At 45.7% G+C, this 16,477-nt stretch overlaps 1 protein-coding gene across 3 annotated transcripts in view; it reads left to right on the top strand.

Moving 5' to 3' along the window:
- LOC140216108 (uncharacterized) overlaps positions 1-16,244 on the top strand; it is a 58,043-nt gene extending 41,799 nt beyond the window's left edge. The window contains exons 2-5 of one of the 3 annotated variants that reach the window (XM_072286432.1): positions 4,827-5,003; positions 9,698-9,823; positions 14,150-14,371; positions 14,461-16,244. In XM_072286432.1, the coding sequence (XP_072142533.1) occupies positions 9,711-9,823; positions 14,150-14,371; positions 14,461-15,034 (909 nt within the window). In that variant the 5' untranslated portion in view covers positions 4,827-5,003; positions 9,698-9,710 and the 3' untranslated portion in view covers positions 15,035-16,244. Of the gene's footprint in view, positions 1-4,826; positions 5,004-6,330; positions 7,561-9,697; positions 9,824-14,149; positions 14,372-14,460 lie in introns of those variants that run through there. The other 2 variants (XM_072286431.1, XM_072286433.1) reach the window with 2 other exon arrangements.
- Positions 16,245-16,477: the final 233 nt, after the last annotated feature.

Raw genomic sequence — 16,477 nt, 5'->3', positions numbered from 1 at the left:
AAGCAGTGTTATACTTCCAGTGCCAAAAGTGTTCAGTTATAATACAATTCGGGGTTTAACGTCCAGAGAGAGAGAGAGGTATTTATTGTGATAGAAAAGCTGAGAGGTCGGCCTGAATCAATGCTCTGGCCTGCTACTCGACGATGGGGGAAAGGGAAAGGGTGTAGAAAGAATAGAGAAGACGTTTATTATAAGGATGAAGAGGGTGGTGAGAATCTTGCGCGCTCCATGGCTCTTCAAAGTCTCTTGTCCAGTTCGTTCTCATACAAAAATTTGTTGAGTGCCTCCAGACTATCAGTTAAAACTCGTTGGCGGGCTAGTTGGTTAGAATCCATGGTAGAGTGTATAAGCGCGACTGCACGAGGACGTAGAAAGAAACAGATACACAGACTGTGTATCTGTATCTGTGTCTGTCTGTTTCTTTCTACGTCCTCGTCCAGTCGCGCTTATACACTCTATCGCAGACTATCAGGCTGGTGACAAGTATCAGGCGAAGGTCCCAATATAATCTTTTCAGTTAATGGTGCAACGGCAAATTTTGACAAGATGTCTGTCAGCTATTTTCTCTGTACATCAAATCGCGGGCAGATGCACAAGATGTGTTCTATCGTCTCAGGAATACCGCATTCCTCCCAATTCGGACAGTCCCTCGCTTTTTTTTTCTTCTCTCTATCTTTTCCTTCATTCTTACATTTTTTTTCTTCTCTTAATATCCCGTTATACTTAGTGGCACGGGAGAGGCCTCTTGTTTATTATTTTTTTATTATTTATCTCATTTTTCTACAGTTTTATTTATTAATTTTTTTGCCCCACTTTAACATATGTCCGCCCGGCCGATGAGATGTAGGCAGCGCCGCGTGAAGGTCACACCTAATCGTAATCTGTGCAGCAAGGTTGCATTGCACCTTTTCATGTTCGGTGGTATGCGTATTTTCATCTCTGGGTCGAGTTCAGGAAGGCGGCGATGACGATGACCCAGCGAGGTCCAATATACTGCGGTATTAACGCGCAGGAGTCTGTACACTGGGGCATTAGTATCTGGCCGGGAAAATGGGATGGACACTGGGCGTGGCATTAATGTAGGCCATCTTTGCCTCCGCGTAGGCGAGCTCATTTCCATGTAAGCCACAGTGTCCCGGAATCCACTGAAATCTTATGCAAGGACCAGCTCTTAGGGCGAAATCGTATGATTCGATCATCTCTTGAGCAAGGACATAGTAAGGTCCTCGTCTAAGGGCAGAATCGATCACTTGAAGTGCTGGTTGGAATCGCAAAATATAGTCCTAGTCAGAAGCGGCTTCATCGATATATACCGCATTGCCTCCCGAATGGCAACAATCTCTGCGGCCGTTGAGGTAGTTTGGTGGTCGAGATGGAAGCGCTTACTGATCTTCATATTCGGTATTACGAATGCCGAGATTGAAGTGGTTGTTGACACCGGCCCGTCAGTAAATATATGTATGGAAGCGGCATATTCTTCCGATATATGGGTTAAAGTAAGTTGTTTAAGTCCACATGAAGGTATACGTAATTTTTTCCTGACTCCGGGAATGGATAGATTTACCTCAGGTCTTGACAAAGTCCACGCTGGTATGTCAGCAGCTTTTGCCGTAGTAAAGCCTGAGGGAAGGACGCTCTCTTGACGCGAAATATATCCCGAGAAAGTGCTGTCTATACGTAGAATGCGAATGGCCGACAGAGGGTGACGTTCATGGCGGGTCAATAGTAGAAGATATACCCTTAAAGGTTTCGCATGAGAAATAAGCGTCTATAAGAGGTGCACGTGCGTCCGCAATCACGCCCTTTGTCGAAGTGCAGCGTGGCAGACCACGACAGGTTCTCAGTGCCTGAGCTTCTAAGCTTTCTAGTGTACGTAGGCAGTAGGGGCGAATGTTTGTAATAACCGCTTTGACGCTTCGGCATCACTAAGCTGTCAGGCGCCTCTCAGTTTTCAGTGAACGAATAGTTAATGGAAGCCTGTTGAACCTCTCGACCTTTAGCCAGCTGCTGAGCTCACCAGTGTAAGGGAAAAAAAGCAAATGCCTTACACCAATTCGGAAGCCGTACGACCGATAGCGGAAGGTAAATCAATGAACACATTAAAACGACAATTCTGTGAAGACGTGTCACGCAAAACACATCTATATCACTTGCGTTGAAAATGGTTGTATCGACGGATAAGAAACCTCGTCACCTGTAAGTCAAATTACATGTACAACCGCCAAATTGCACAGCGTTTTCATTGATAGGTATAACGATGACTTTAGGAATAAAAGGACATTTGGACTATTCTAAGACGATAACCATGAAATAAAATAGTTATTGCTAGATAGAGTGCACCCTTCTCCCTAATGCACCTAAGATATTTGCATTTCGCCAGTCTGTCTTTATATGCTAATTGAAGACTATTAATGAAATTTGAAATTTATGGTGCAATCGACGCGCTTTTCTTCAGTCAGCCCTCAATAGGTTAGTTTGCTTCGCGTGCGTCTAAACCATAGGATGAGTTCATACGTGCATTGAGGTATTTGAAAAAAAAAAAATATGGGGTTTTACGTTCCAAAACCACTTTCTGTTTATGAGGCACGCCGAAGTGGGGGACTCCGGAAATTTTGACCACCTGGGGTTCTTTAACATGCACCTAAATCTAAGTACACGGGTGTTTTCGCATTTCGCACCCGTCGAAATGCGGCCGCCGTGGCCGGGATGAGGTCCTTGAAGCCTACCAACAAACCACAGCTTACGTGCAAGCGTTTGGCACCCCATTCAAAACAAAATAAATATTAATGCACAGCAAAATGCAGGATTTTCGCAACACTTAGGCTGTTCCTTACTTATTCTCGTCGGTCTTCACTACAATAACGATTCACAGCACCTCCCTGTGTCGGGTAGCAGATTGTCCTTAGCCGTAAGGGAAAGTACCTCTGTAATGATCACCGTGTTAATGCTGATGGTAACCGCCAAGCTAAGCACCCTATTCCATTCCCGAACTTTATTTTGACGCAAGAGCTCTGGTTGGGTGCATGTCTCTGAAGAATGCCATGTAAGAATATTATGAATAGTTACTTTTTTTTTACCTTACAATATTGATATGCATAAAATGGCTGTCAATGCCCAGTTGCTTCTACTGCTCATTTTTTTATTAACTGTAGTTTTCGTTTCTTTAAGTATTGTAAAGATAACTGAGATCCCACGATTTGCGGGAATCTAGCGTTATTTCGAAGCTTCGGTCACACAACGTATGCGATGAAATGTTTTAACGTTTCGGCTTGTGCGTACTTCTCTTCAGCTGTTGACACTCGCTAGGAGGCCATCAAAAGCAGACTGACACGTATATCTCTAAGCACCCTGTTTTATACGGCACGGTTGCGAGGTGAACCTTCCCAGTGCCATTTGTTGTGTTTTAGAACACGTAACACTATCTCGAGAACAACACACGACACATCAGCGCAATGAGAACGAGGAAGCACCCCCACGTAAACGCGTGAGTGAGAGAACGAGTGAGAGAACGCTCAATCGACGTAACTCTCAAACGTCCGCCTACGACTGGTATTGCGGCAGGGCGCATGGTTGCGATTGAAAGAACGCATACGCCACCTGGAGCACAAAGCACGTAACGACGCACTTTGTACAGCGTAAGGACATGGTGAGATCTCGGAGGTCATGGTTGAGGCTACGGTAGAATAAATGCGCATGCACTCCAGTGTTTAGTAGCTTCAGGTTTTTGAAAAATGCAACAACCTAAAAATAATACTAAATTGTAGACGTGCACCGTATGAAAGAGCCAAAGATAAGAGTCAGCGCGGCGTCACTTGCAATATGAAAACAAGGGATGTTATTTCTGAATAAGCACGTGTTAAATAAATAAATAAATAAGTAAATAAATAAAAAAAATAAAAAAAAATATATGTACATATAGTGTCGCCTGTGCTCATGCCTGTCAAAACCGTATGGTTTTATTTGTTGTTTTCGACATTGCTATAAAAATTGCTAGTGGGCCTTACTAGGGCCAAAGAGATTCTTTTTGACCCTAGGCTCTCTCCCTTAGGTTTTTTCACTTCTTTTTTACTCCTCGCTCTTTTTTCTGTCTTTTCGTTCTTTCTTGCGTGTTTGTCTCTCTCTACCTAAATATAGAAAGAGTCTGTTGCGAAGGTTACTGTATCCCTTGAAACTGTATCATTCACGTGTGGGTATCCTGTATGTATCCTGTGTATGTGCGTGCGTGCGTGCGTGCGTGCGTGCGTGCGTGCGTGCGTGCGTGCGTGCGTGCGGCAATCCCACAACAACCAAGACGGAAAATGAAGCAAGAGCCAAAGAAGAAAAGACAGGAGAGGCCAAAGATCGAAGAACTGTGGGAGGTCATACTGTCTTGTCCAGGCGTGGATGACCAGCGAAGGCTTGTAGATCGGGCCAGAGTGGCAGCGAGAGCTCACGATTTCCTGGAATGAGGAAGCCGGCAACCTGGGGGCCAAGATAGAAGATTGCTATGTCTCTTTAGTTCGCAAATAAAAGTTCATTTAGCTCTTTCCCTCTCTCGCTTTGCGACTTCCAGGTGTAAATGTCTCGGAACTGTCTTTTTGTTCACCGTTACCCCAATGTGACAATAAACACGCTCTCTCTCTCTCTCTCTCCCTCCCTCTCTCTCTCTCTCTCTCTCTCTCTATATATATATATATATATATATATATATATATATATATATATATCTCGCTCACTAGTAGCAGAAATTTGTAACGAACTACAACTAAACTGCACTCTATTGAAGCCACACTATCTACTGCACCGACCAGCTCATCTTCTCACTCTCCTATCCACCCCGCATGCAGGTAAACACAAGAAGGGAGCAAGGAGCTTCTGCATTATCCGGCAAGGCGGAATACGAAGTTACGGTCAGCTTGCGCCGCCACGTCGACTCAAGAGCCAACGACGGAGAACTTTATTGTTCCCGTTCCACATTCCCGCATTGTTCCGGCCGAAAGGAGATCTTCACAGCCTCGCCCGTTGTGCGTCTTCAGGTTTTCTTACAACAGCCTTATCTCGGAGCACCACTTCTGACTTCTATTGTTCGTCTTGCGTATGACTTACGCGTTGCTCGCGCAGAAGCACTTTATTTTCGTTCAGTGTTTCGTTTTTAACCATACATAGGCTTTACCTAGGCTATAAATTCGCATATATAAACCTTTGACGAGTGCAAATGTAAGTGTCGAAAGCTTTCCGACTCCCACGGTTTGCCGCGCAGCATGCCGGAATAGCCAAATTTTGCACGAACTATTTATGAAGAGGAAGTGGAGAGCAGCCTTGTGACCTTTGTCTTCCTGAGCTGACACATGCAGTTATCGGGCTGGTCTGTGGGCTGTCGATAGTCCGATTGTTTTAGCTCCTGTTATAGCGTAGCCCTTGTCTTCCGGATCGCATGGTGTCCGTTCCCACACAGGCTGCGGAAACGCTTCGAGCGCCTTTTTTTTTGTGTTCAGCACCCGTACTCGCAAAGTCTGCCTTACATAAGAGCCTCTCCTCATTGGCCAGTGTTCGCAAACCTGTAAGTGATCGGCGTGATACGACAGCAATCACGTAAAAGAGATCTGGTCAATGCGGGTCCTGGTGACGGTATACCCTCGACCCGAGCGACGGAAGATGTAAAGGCCGTTTTGTAGCCCTACTTCTCTCGTTTTAAGTACTCGGGAGTATGCGAGGACTGAGGCGTGCTTGCGGGTTTTAATTTAATTCCTATGTTAATTTTTTTTACAGCACATAAACTAAGATGGGTGTAATGAGCACCTGTATTCCTCTAATTCACTGTAGCCATTAAAAAAAGAATCTAGGCAATGCTCTTATCTGCGAGAAAGGCAGTCCCTCGGAGAGAACGCCGAGTTAACATACGAGTTTGTGGCATTAGCTGCGCACGCTGAATGATGCGTGGCGGCATTTCGTCCTTAATTTCCTCGGCTCACACTCCGCGTCCCCGATGTGTAGCTTATGTTCAAGGCTTGCAAGCTCTGTTCCTCACTGCGTGGGCGTAAGCCGTAAAAAAAGTAATAATAATTCAGTTATTAGGCTTAACATCCCGAAATTCCACGGGAGACTAGGGTGGGCTACGGGAGATGTCGCAACCTCATCTCAATAATTTTGACCAACTAGAATTCTTTAACGTGCGCCTGAATCTACGTATACAAGAACCTCATTTGCATTCCGCTCCCGCCTGACATGCATTAGACGCAGCGCGGCCCCGAACGCGTGAATCCGCGCTCAGAGCCGCTGAGCCACTGCTGTGGGTATAGGCGTAACTCCAGCTTGTTGCTATATAACACTGATGTATCTGCATTACCATTTGTGTAGATCGCAGAAATTTTTACATTGCAATATCGTGTGGCAATAATCATGGTAAAATCTGTGTATACAAAACACAACACAACATTACCCACCGGTAGAAGCAGAACTTCCTCTTTATTATAATCTTTCTTTAAGGGAATGCATCGAAAATCGCAAAATGTTTGAAATTCTTCGAAATTGAAACAGTGTTTGTGACGCTGCAAAGAAGAGTTTTGTAAAGTGCACAAGTAAGAGAGTTGAAAGCAAACAAAATGAGCCAGTCAATGCACATTTTACGAGAAGCTCATACGTCGTCTAGGCAAGTTTCCTTGATCTCTTTACGAGAGAGTAACCTCCTTCTTCGAGGCCACAGGTACGACAAGCTGATTCTGTCCTTTTCAGGAGCCACGTCAAATGCACACCACACAGTTTTTTAACGAAACAAATCTAATCCGATTTGGTCGAGTGTTCGCCAAATGAGAGTATTTCTTTGTTTCACACGGTTTCGAATATATTAATCGGAGTTGATGTCAATTGAATGACGCTTAACCTTCATGCCGTTAGTGCCCTATATATACCCTTCTTTCAGTAGTCAATTAACTTCGATGCATGAAGTCAATGTTTAGAGAAATCGCACACGTTTTTAGATAAGCTTCAGATTTGTTAAATATTTACTCCATCCGAAATAGTTTACTATAACTGTCTTCCGCTGTACGTATTATGCAAACTTTTCTTGCAATGAAAATGTCAATCACCATAGCTGAAAAAAAACATTACATATTCAGATCCAAGGATATCACGGCGCGTTTCTTCACTCAGCCCAAATCGTAAATATCTGACAGCAGCTTCTTCCGGGAAGCTTCGTGGTACGCGTGCACGTCGTAACCATCACAACTTGAAGCTGTCGCTTATATATCAGTGACCAGAGTTGTTCATCTCGGTGCCAAGAATACATAAATTTGCAGTCCGTAAAACTCGATCGTCAATGTCCCAAGGTTGCATGTTCCCCGATAAGTCGGCTTTGATATCGAGATACAAAGTGCCACAGCATCTCGAAATCAGTTGCTTGCTGACCTCAGCAGAACAACGTCTTGGGTCGAGTGCTGATAAGCGCGGAAAAAGTGTCTGGGCGAAGGAAGAGATAGCTAGCCTGACCGTGTGTCCTACTTTTCATGGCAGCCGAGGCAGCACCGTATCGTTCACGCGTTACCCGTTCTTGAGCATCGAGCTTTATTTTCTTCGTGCAGTGGGGTGAGTTACGTTCCTAATGTTTTCTGACCAACATATTGACCTCGGTTTATTTCGCAACGTTCCGCGGCACGTTGCGAAATAAATATAAGCTCGAAAATTTAAAGCGACAGTATATTTACAGACCAACGAAAACTCGCCCAATGGCTATCGTGTGACTATCGTGAATGGCCATCGAGTATCTATCGTGACTGCAGCGGCTGCATTTCGATTAAAAAGTCCTCCTCGTCTACTTAGATTAAGCTGTGCTTTAGAGGACCCTAGATGACCAATTTAATCCGGAGTGCCCCACTACGGCGTGCCTCATAATCATACCGTGATTTCCGCACGCAAAACTGCAGAATAACGTTTTGTTTTGTTTTTTTCTCTACACCCTCATAGTAGATATACGTCAGGAAAAGCGTTAGCAGGATGCGCCTCTAATTACTCGCAGGAATTTCCGAAGGCAATCAAATTGCTCCTTGAAAGTTTCTTAGTTAATTACCCACTTCGTGATTTTACTAGACGCACGTCAAAAGATTCGCGAGCATCTACGCGATGTCTATACTCACTTTCCTGCGATTTCGTTATCTTCTCTCGTCTTTCTGTTGCGATCGTTATTGCTGAGCCGGCTTGTCACTGATTGACATAACGTTTTCTGGGGCGAGTTGATTTATAACACGCAGAAGTGTGTATATATATATATATATATATATATATATATATATATATATATATATATATATATATATATATATATATATATATATATATATATATATATATATATATATATGTATATATATATATATATATATATATATATGTATATATATATATATATATATATATATATATATATATATATATATATATATATATATATATATATATATATATATATATATATATATATATATATATACAGCACGATGAGTTGTGACACCATTCCTTGTTTCTTTGTTCTTACACCACCTAAAAGAAAAGGGAAGGTTTTATTCGAAGTAAACGTCCTGTCCACACCCTTGCAATGGGAATTCATTGCCGCGGCTAAGCGATTAAACATATTTTGAATATATATGAATTGTTGTAAAGGGTAGTAGTATAAAAATTATCGTAAGTTAAGTATTAGTGCAGCAGCGATAACTGAATATATTCATTGTGGTTATGAAGGCCCCTGCTTGTGGAACTGTACGGAAGTAGTTTACTCATATTCTTGTCATCAACTTTCAATAAAATTGGCACTACGTTGATCTAGACCTCTGTGTTGTCAGAGACTACGGAAAGCAACCTTGAAGTGTGTTTTGAATTCCTCGAGAGGGCGTGGAACTACAGGAGGCTGCAGCAGTATGACAATGTACAACGAATAGTTCCTTGTTCATGTTTTTGTTTATAGGCAATAAAATGCAGTTCTTCACCATAGCAAACATGAGGAGGAGGTGGTTACTTCTTCCACGTAGGTGGAGATGCAGCGTTTGGCACTGAACCGTGGTATTAAAACGAAAAAAAAAATGGCTTTCACCACGTTCGTAACATACTACTAGACAATAAAAAAAAACAGCTTGAAAAGCGATTATCTCCGATAGCTGTGTTCAAGTTTTCGTACAAGCCCCGTATGTCTGCGCCTTCACTTTTAAAGGATTGCTTTTTGGTCACTTTAGCCACTTTTCGTGGTCGTTGGTTAGCAATTGCGTTTTTTAAACTAATACCAGCTGATTGGCCGAGACATGTGGTGAGGGCGAGAGGTTTGGTGTGAGCTATAGCCTACGCACACTTCTACACTATAGATCGTAGATCAGTAAATTGACAGAGCAGCCGCGGCCTGACGAATCGCCTTACATATCTCTAGGTGTCCTCCAGATGTGCCGGCAACGGGCGCATCTGCATAAGTTTGCACATAAATATCTTCATCACAACAAATATCCCAACTTCAGTCGCACAATTCATCCATTAAAGCGAAGGTTTCTTTTCCTTCGTCCACGAGGTTTCTCATGTCTGCCGGGTCGCTTTCTCGCTGTGTAAACCGGGCCAATATCAGATACAGTGTAAAGGTATAAACTGGGACGATCCCGCATAGAGCGTAATCAAAACACGACGGAATCTGGAGACAATGCAATCGATCCGTTGTCAATCTTTAACCTCGTGATGGTTTCGGTTCCAGCGCTCGTGCTGTCATGGATGCCACGTCCACGCTGCGGGCGTTGCTCCTGCTAGGAGGTAACCTGGTAGCCGGACCCTTCGTCTACTGGCTGCACGTTCGGGCAGACGCTCGGCAAAGCTGGCCTGCGTAAGTGATCGCGCACATAAATCTGCAAGTTTCTTTTTGTCTTTTAGCTGCATCAAATTTATAAAAAAAATGCCTGTGGCAGATTGCATAATTAGCTAACTAAATAATTACTGTAATTACACCAATTGTCCTTTTAATTAATTACTTTACGACACATATTTCAATCTACGAATTGGAGGCGTTCGCAGGGCGAATACAGTTGCAACGAATTCTGAGGATGGCTCCACTTTCGACATATGCGCTGTCAAACTTCCGGTAAAAAGTCACTCTTGTTCCGACGACCACCAGACCCAGCTCAGGGCCGTCCAGAGGGCTCACGAAAGGGCGGAGGCTCACGGGCTTCCCGTCCCAACGTGGGTGCGGACCGCGACCCCTGCCGACCACTAAACCAAGAGTGGGTGGGAAGGGGTTCCTCAGGACCCAATAAAGTTCTTTCCTCCTCCTTCCACTTCCTTTTCAAAGAAAGCACTGTTTTATGCATTAAAGCGCGAAAGTAACTGGAATTCCAATGCATCTTGTCGGGCACTTCGACAATTAATATTTCACGAGGCGCGCTTTCAGAAAAAGAAGAAAAGAAAGACATTTACTTCGCCTCTCCCAAACCACCTGTTGCTACGGGACGTTAACCTATACGACGCGCGGATACGACGTTAACCTATAATCCAGATCCGCCTTCCAGATAGCGCGCTCCCGAAGTTCGCAAACCTTCACCGTTGTCATGAACCCTACGCCATTTTGCAGCCGACGGTTTATTTCAAGCGTGTTTATTTTCATGCGTGTTAAAATTAGTGGTGGGCGAGTATTCCAAGTTTCGAATGCGAATCGAATGTTGCGCACTAGCTATCCGTATTCGTATTCGAAGAGGAACTTTTCCGTACTTTATAATACCTGAAAGTAACCAAAACCAAAACCAAAAGCCGAGTGTCAAAGTTTGGTTACTGTTCTGCCTCTATTAAACAAAGAATCGAAAATCGTCAGAACTGCGACAACGATAAATGTTTTCGAAGCAATGCAGAAACAAAACGGTAGTGCGAACGTTGTTTTCCATTTCGCGCTGGAATCCTGCATGACAACCTGTGATTTTCGCTTGTAGTTTGTCATTTAGTGTTCTTGGCAGTCCAGTCATATAGCAGTTTTTTTTCTTTTACGCTACAACCTGTGATGTTTGTCTTGCAATTGGCCTTTTTGCACGTTTATATGGTATACAAGTCCTTCAGCCGCATTTCTTTCTTTCTATTTCTACGTCTCACCTTTTTTTCGGCAACTACTTATTTAACGTTCCTGGGGAAGCTAGTCACACGACAACCATGCTTTCTTGGAAATATTGCTTGCAACCAGGCCCTAAACTTTCCTCCTTTCTCCTTGAAACCTTCCTCCTTGAAACGCAGTTTTACCCTCTCGACGACACAGGCTACCGTGCAGGGTCGTAAAACGCGGGGCTGGAGGCGGAGGGAGATGCCTGCGCTCAGCGAAGGAGGTCGGACTGGTGGTCGCAGCGAGGCTGTAGGCATGCAGACCGCCCCTTGCGGGCTGTCTCCGCACTGTCCTTTAGTTGCCTCTTTTTTCTGAGAAAACGGGGCCTGGTAGTGACGGCGTTCGTTGCCTACACTCGACCCTCCTGCGCAATCTCGTTCCTAAAGAATCTGATCAGTAATATATTTCTTTGGTAGTAAGAGCTATGGCATTGTGACTATGAAACTGGTTTACTTGGAGGGAGCTCGACGATTTTCTTCTCAGCGATGCCGGTGCACACCACTTCTTCAATGTGCAATGCGCAGCAATTGCTCCTTGAGCAGCGCGCAGGGTTGTGTTTTCTTCTCATTATGGACAATCGAGCCAACATTATTATCATCTAGGCTTATGAATTGCAGGGCATGGCCCTCCTCGTTGGCGGTCAGTAAAACTTGCTCTGGTATGTTGCAAGGAATGGGGGGGGCCGCATGAATACTTGTCCTTACTTCAGGTGCAGCTTGACGTCGTTGTAGCCCGCAACGAGGATGCCGAAAACAAGAGGTGTATCAAGAGAAGGCATTCCCCACACAAAGGTTCGCGGGGCGGCCTCAACACTTTCTTGACACCTGATGAGATATCTCAGTCTTTCAAATTCTGCGAGAATGTCCGTCGGCTCCTGTGCTTCCCTGTGGTTCAGCAAAAGGGCACAACCACCACTACGCACCAGTTGCAGATCGGGGAAGTCGATCACGTCATTGCCAATTGATGACGTCCGGTCCAACAAAGGCGTCGTCAGTGACTGAAGAAGTGGCAGGAAGTTCAACATCATCGACGCGCCACTTTAAATCTAGTTCGCCGAGGGATGACTTCTGTCCACCGACTCCGCGTATGGCCGCCCCGGGAGGTGCCAAAAGCCCCTTGCTCAGTCGGACGCAATGCGTCAGCTTTATCAAGCTCACATCGTAGCCCGTATCGATAAGAGCGATCATGCATTCGCCGTCAATACAAACGCTTTTTTACACCCTTTTTCAAGATGTGGTGCGTACAATGTTAGTCGCATTACTTGAGCGGCCCTGAATCGGACACGATTTTGCTCTGTGGCCATCGTTGTTACACTCCGGGCAATGAAGTGGGCGCCGTAGCTCAGGAGACTGACTCCATATGTGGCCCGCTTGTTGGCAATTGTAGCAACGTACTCCATCCGTGCGGTGCCCTCCTTCTCGCACGGTATTGCTGCGTACAGCATCGTCTGCGTAAGTTGGCGCAGGACACGGCTGACGTCCACTATTCAATCGGGTTCGGCTGTCGAACAGTTGTGCCGATCGAAATTGTCTCTCGCGGCTTTCTGTGAAGTTTCATAGGCTCTGATAGCTTGAAGTAACTCATCCACGCTCTTATAGCGTCTGTCCCGTAACGCGAAACTCATTTCACTAGGCATCTGATGATCTCGGCAATTGTATCCTGCATAGTTAGCTTGACGTTGGCGCACATTCTTCTTTTCCTTTTCTCGGATGTACTTCATCGCATCGTCGTCACGTCTCTGAACTCGTTCTGCCATTCTCCTCCATAAGTCCCGAAGGCTTTCCTCAGTCATGAAACCTGATTTAAAAAACTCTTGCCATGAATAACACCTTGTTGCCGACGAGATCAGCCGGTCCTTAGCTGGTCCCTGCAGCTTGAGGTGAACAGCAGTTAGTCGTTGATGTTCAGACCAGTTGACTAAATCGGCCACGCGGGAGAATGTTTCCAGCCCATCTATGGCACTGATTTGGGCCCTGTCTCCAGTAAAGTTTGGAATTGCGTTAGAGAGGTCCGGACTCACATGAGCAGTAATTGACGCAGTCGATGGCGGATTCATCCTCTCCATCATGCGGGCCATTGCAGAGAAGGCCTCGGCGAGCTGTCCTAAGATGGCGTTGCTCGTGCCTGGATCCGGCTGAAATGATGGCGTTGAGGGAGCAGAAGTCGAGCAGCCGAGCTTTCGTATCTCCTCCTGCAGTCATGAGAGCTGGGCGACGTTTTCTTGGAAACTGGTCCGGTGTTCCGAGATCACTGCGTTGCCTCGGTCTGGTCGTCAGCGGCCCTCGAGTATGCCACTGTGGACCAGAAATACGCGACGCGATGACGCACGCGCGCACACGCCCCAAGCGGCTGCCACGCAAAAAAGGCGCCTCACGAACTTGTGCGAGCAAACAGGAACACAACCTTTTTCCTTGAAATGCAGTTTTACTCTCTCAAGGACACAGGCTACGGTACACAGCAAAGGAAGTAAAACGCGGGGCTGGAGGCGGAGGGAGATGCCTGCGGTCAGCGAAGGGGGTCGGAGCGGGGGTGGCGTCGAGGCTGTAGGATTTGCAGACCGCCCCTTGTGGGACTGTCTCAGCAGTGTCTTTTAGTCGCCTCCTTTTTTTATTTATTTATTTTTGAGAAAACGAGGCCTGGTGACGACGGCGTTCGTCGCCTACACATAGATACTTACTATTTGCGGCGAAGGTCGCTATACAGTTGCTGAGTGGTCCAGCTGAGCTGATTTCCGACGCGAAATGTGTGAGCTTGAATCTAGCGAGGATCGTAGTTGTTTGGTTTGCTTTATTTTTTCAGCTCAAACATTTTCTTATCTTTTATTTCTGTTTCCACTACTCATGCCCATATTTCAACCCTCCTCCTCTTAACGAAAAAGTTTGTCGAAGTATTTACATTCACTGCATCATTGGCAGGTAGGACAATACAAAGACATAAAGACACATTTAGCTGTTTTAGAGTTCCATTATGATCAGCTGCTTGGTTTACAAAGAACACGAAACGAGCACTTCATAATAAAATGAAAAAGTACGGTGGAGCCTCTATAGGACTGAGTTTTATTGCGCATTACAGGTACCATCGTACGGCCCTGCTGTTTTCCGGGGGTGCGTTGTTCGGAATATCTTTGGTCGACATGCTGTACTCCGGTTCCAGGATGCTGGCCCAGATCACGCCTTCCGACACGCCAGTGGCGGAAATAGTTGTGTGCATCGGTTTCGGAGTGGGTCTCTGCCTCCAGCAGTTGGCCACTGTTCTCGTTGACTGGGCTGAACGCAGGAGAATCTCTCGGAGCGTGTGAGTATAGCCCAGCGCCAGAAGTTTCTCTCAGTGCCTTAGCGTCTTCTCTGTTCTGATATTTTATATCATGCATATACGCTTCGCAGGTCAGCCACAGAAAGCACCATGCTGTCTTCTTACTCAGAAAACGTCGACTACGGTGCCACTGAATCCACCTGTGCCATTCATGGTGTGCGTCCAGGAGACAGGCCGCTGTCCCACGTGGGCCTCTGGGCTTCCCTGACAATCCTCGGATGTCTCTGCGTCTACTACCCGCTCCACTGCCTCATTCTAGGTCGAGTACCCGATCAAGCCTCGGTCGAAGCCAGCGGCGGCTTCAAGGCCGCCGAAGCGAACACCATCGTGGGCTCCATTGCCCTCGCCGTCGTGATGTACTCCTCCGACCCACGGCCGACGGCGCTCCTGGCAGCCTCACTGCTGCCGGCTGTACTGCCAGCTTTAGCCTACGCTTTCGGTTGCTTCACGGTCAAGTGGAGCGTCTCGCGGCTCTACGTGGGCATTACCGACACGTTCTGCTGCGGTGCGCTTCAGTGTGCGAGCGTTCTCGGTGTTGTGTGTCCCTACAGTCGATCGGCTACCGGTTGCAATTCGTTCCCACCCGTGGCGGCGGGTGTGGTGTGCTCGATTCTCGTACGCTTTGCCCTTCCTGATGTTTGGTGACGAGGGTATACGAACACTGCTGCGCCCTGCACACTTTACTTGACACATGGTGACCTGCATTGTGCTCATTCCGTTGCCTCGTGGTCGACACGTTCTGCACATTCTCAGAAGGAGCTCGGAAGACGGCGTGTTGTTGCGTGCTAGACTGTAGGGGAAGCGAGCGCGGGTAAAGCCGAAATCAACTGCAACATCTGCGCGCGACTGCCATTTTCTAAACATAAGTTTTTATGGTGCTGCGTGTGAAGAGCTAAAAGATAAAAAAGAATAAGAAAGGTACGTTTCTACAACTGCAGCAACGGACTCAAAAACTACCCGCTTTCAAGGACGTTTGCGAATACATCCAATGCCTTTTTACTCGCACTAGTTTCAGCTAATGTGAATAGAAAGTGTGAGTACAACAAAGGCGGCATCCTCCTACACGCAGCCTTCTTTCGAAACGTGTAGTGGACGGCTCACAGGTACTGGACATCGTTCTCATATGTATGCATTTACGTTCTTTTTCTTTTTTAAATACCGCACCATTGTTTACAGATATTGCTTCTCAAACTCATACCAGATTATCCAGATGTTTACCGACAGCCTACTTTTCCTTTTACATATCGCGGTTTGCGTTCATGCGGATAGTGCTACATTTAAAATATGAAGTTGCTTTTTGCCTAGTTGGAAAAAACTGAATAATCTATTCTCTTGTCGCTTCTTACTGTGTGTTTCTTAGTACAGCGATGAAGGCTTTAATGTTCAAGGACACTCGAGAAAAAACTGCTCACAGTCGATCACAGTAGAACGAATCATGCAGAAGCGCCGCCATGGAACATGCCGTGGAACGTTGCATGGAGCAAGATAAAGGTTTTAGTAATATTGAGCTCTAGTCACAAGCGAGCCCTTTGATTTCATGACCTAAATGCGCTGGGAGATTTATTTTTACGTGAACGCATACTGTATATACATTAGCAAATACTCACGAAACGCTGTGATGTGTATGTGCATGTCGCGTCTTCGGTTTTTCAGGAAACTCGGCGCATCCATCATGCACGTATAGCTTTATTTTGACGGTTTCACCTTTCGTCGATTCACGAGCGCATCTTGATTACTAGCTCGAGGCATTCAATGTACTGAAGGAAACCCGGTATAGTTACCGGGGGCGTGGTATTTGTTTTCTTATTTGAAAAAATAAATTGTGATCTCCAGAACAGATTCACTGAAACGTTCACTGCGCCTGAATTGTCCGACCTTTACCGTATGATGTTCGATGAGTGCCGTAGATCGCGTATGAGGTATTAGTCTTTTTGCTAACTGAAAGCCAAACAAACGCCACGTGCTCGTGAGTTTAGTGCGGTATATCACACGTCACAAAATATTAAACACCGCGTTCCCATATAGTCTTTTCTCATAGAAAGTGGCCAGGTCACTCTATACAGCTGAACAGTGGTTAAACAGAAGGTA

The sequence above is a fragment of the Dermacentor andersoni genome, chromosome 2 (assembly GCF_023375885.2).
Source record: "Dermacentor andersoni chromosome 2, qqDerAnde1_hic_scaffold, whole genome shotgun sequence".
NCBI classification, from domain to species: domain Eukaryota; kingdom Metazoa; phylum Arthropoda; class Arachnida; order Ixodida; family Ixodidae; genus Dermacentor; species Dermacentor andersoni.
Note: the sequence above shows the minus strand (reverse complement) of the source record. Positions and strands in the feature narration are given on the sequence as shown.